At 40.8% G+C, this 1,977-nt stretch overlaps 1 protein-coding gene across 1 annotated transcript; it reads left to right on the forward strand.

The window, feature by feature from the left end:
* Positions 1-788: 788 nt before the first annotated feature.
* Positions 789-1,746, forward strand: LOC143901643 (uncharacterized). Its single transcript, XM_077414068.1, has 2 exons — positions 789-1,101; positions 1,173-1,746. The coding sequence occupies exons 1-2, from the start codon at positions 812-814 to the stop codon at positions 1,744-1,746; spliced, it is 864 nt and encodes a 287-aa protein (XP_077270194.1). The 5' UTR covers positions 789-811.
* The last annotated feature ends 231 nt before the right edge of the window (positions 1,747-1,977 follow it).

Consider the following 1,977-nt stretch of genomic DNA (forward strand, 5'->3'; position numbering starts at 1 on the left):
TATTCGCGCGTTTGTCACCCGCAACAAATTCACCATTAAACACTGTGTTAATTTTTACATTGTCATATCGCTGCATGACGTTCCGCACATGACTGAGTACAATTTCTTTCGCATTTATAAGAAATTGACGAGGGTCGATGTGTTTGGAATTTATCACCGCACCAGTCAATATACGGCTTTCAAAAGCTGGATCTATCTCACGCCATCTGAGTTCTGTCTCACTCGCACTGTATCCCGCACCCACATGTACGAAACGTTGACGTACCCAGTCTTTCAAACCTTCGAGTCTTGCGATACATGCGACCAATGACTGTTTGAGACCGATCGATGACTGATCGATTAATAATCGTGGCCGCTTAATTCGGCTCTGTTCTTCCAATAATTCGATAAACTCGTCACATCGTTGCTCCCACGCGGCAAAGTCTTCCCTCGAATTTAACAGGGTGGATTGCTCCAACAACTCTTGCTCCATGTTATTGCACATTTCTCTTGCTAACGCCATTTGTTGCACTCGCGACTTCCAGTTCTCGACTATTGAGCGTATCCTCTAGATTCATCATTTTATATTCTACTAATGATGCATCGTTTGCTTATCGTATCTAATTTCATCTCAGCAGCCGTACATTGGCGCTATTTGCAAAATTTGCAGTTTTGCACGTGTTCGATGAAATCATCGCGAGACATGTCGCGTCATGTTCTTCAAAACAATAACGCTCCATTGAATTATGCGAAATTGCAAATTTTGCAGTTTTGCACGTGTTCGATGAAATCATCGTGAGACACGTATGCTCTCGAAAAGAAATCATATTTGATGCCCGATGAGGTGATCTCATCACGAATGTTTCTGACAAAGATATCACATTTAACGTATATGTGGATTGTGGCGGTGGTCACCATGCAGCAGCCGTACATTGGCGCTATTTTTGCAAGATTTGCAGTTTTGGGTATGTATAAATGGTCTACGAGGATTCTAGAGCGCAGTCGAGAGTTCGATACGGTTCGAGTAAGTTGCAATAAACAGCCTCCAGATACGATGAACACTCACGGTGCGAACTACTACGTTCCGATTCAAGACGAAACGTGTGAGAAACAGCACAATGAGTAAGTACCGCTAATTTTCATATATACTTGTGCAAAAAAACTTTTATGAACATATAATTGTATTTTTTCAGTTTTGATAAACCCCGCTACACGCCGCGTATTTTGGGAAGAAGATTTGCCTTGACATCAACAACGTATAAATTTTTGAATGTTGGAATCAGCGCGGGACCTATGTCCTCTGTGGATATACTTATTGGCGATAACCGAGGCAATCGGATAATTCTGCCACATGCAACGTGGGTGACATTTATCAAAAAACCTGCAGATATACAGCGACTCGTGCAGTCATCGGCACCATCATCGCTAACGTTTCGAGATCTGAAGCTTGTTAAAATACGTGACGCAGATATTGTAAAATTGACGTCGTGCGGCACCAGCTTGTACATGAAACCGTCAACCGTGCTCTTTCTGTTCGAACTAGAACATTGCGTCGAGAACGTGTATTTTCAACTATGTCAAAATGTTCACGGCGTAAGTGAAAAATTCAAACAGTTTGTAACAACTTTACGTCAAAATTGTATCACCGATAAATGTAACGCAGTTACAATCTTGCGTGAATTTTATGATAAAAATTCGATTATTGATTGCGAATTATTAGCCTACGCTTTGGATACTATTGTGTATAATGCGCTACATAATAAATAAATGCATATATTATGGTTAAAAATAATTTCCTTTTCATTTACCTTTCTCTTTTGTTAAGCTGTCTTCGTTTATTGTTTACTTAAATGTATAATTATAAATTACATATTAAAATCTGAACAATTAAATATTGTTGGCGAAAAAAAGATACGCGATCGTGAGCAAAAACGCGCGAACGGGAGAGAGAGTCCGCGCGAACGAGAAGACGCGCGCGAACGGGGGCCGGGAGCGAGC

The sequence above is a fragment of the Temnothorax americanus genome, unplaced genomic scaffold (assembly GCF_048541705.1).
Source record: "Temnothorax americanus isolate GAGA-0224 unplaced genomic scaffold, ASM4854170v1 Scaffold35, whole genome shotgun sequence".
Lineage (NCBI taxonomy): Eukaryota > Metazoa > Arthropoda > Insecta > Hymenoptera > Formicidae > Temnothorax > Temnothorax americanus.

Bases quoted from the DNA above. Each gene is read 5' to 3' on its own strand.
- LOC143901643 (XM_077414068.1), top strand. From the start codon at position 812: ATGCCCGATGAGGTGATCTCATCACGAATGTTTCTGACAAAGATATCA. The intron at 1,102-1,172 runs GTAAGTACCGCT...GTATTTTTTCAG, and splicing joins TGTGAGAAACAGCACAATGA to TTTTGATAAACCCCGCTACA.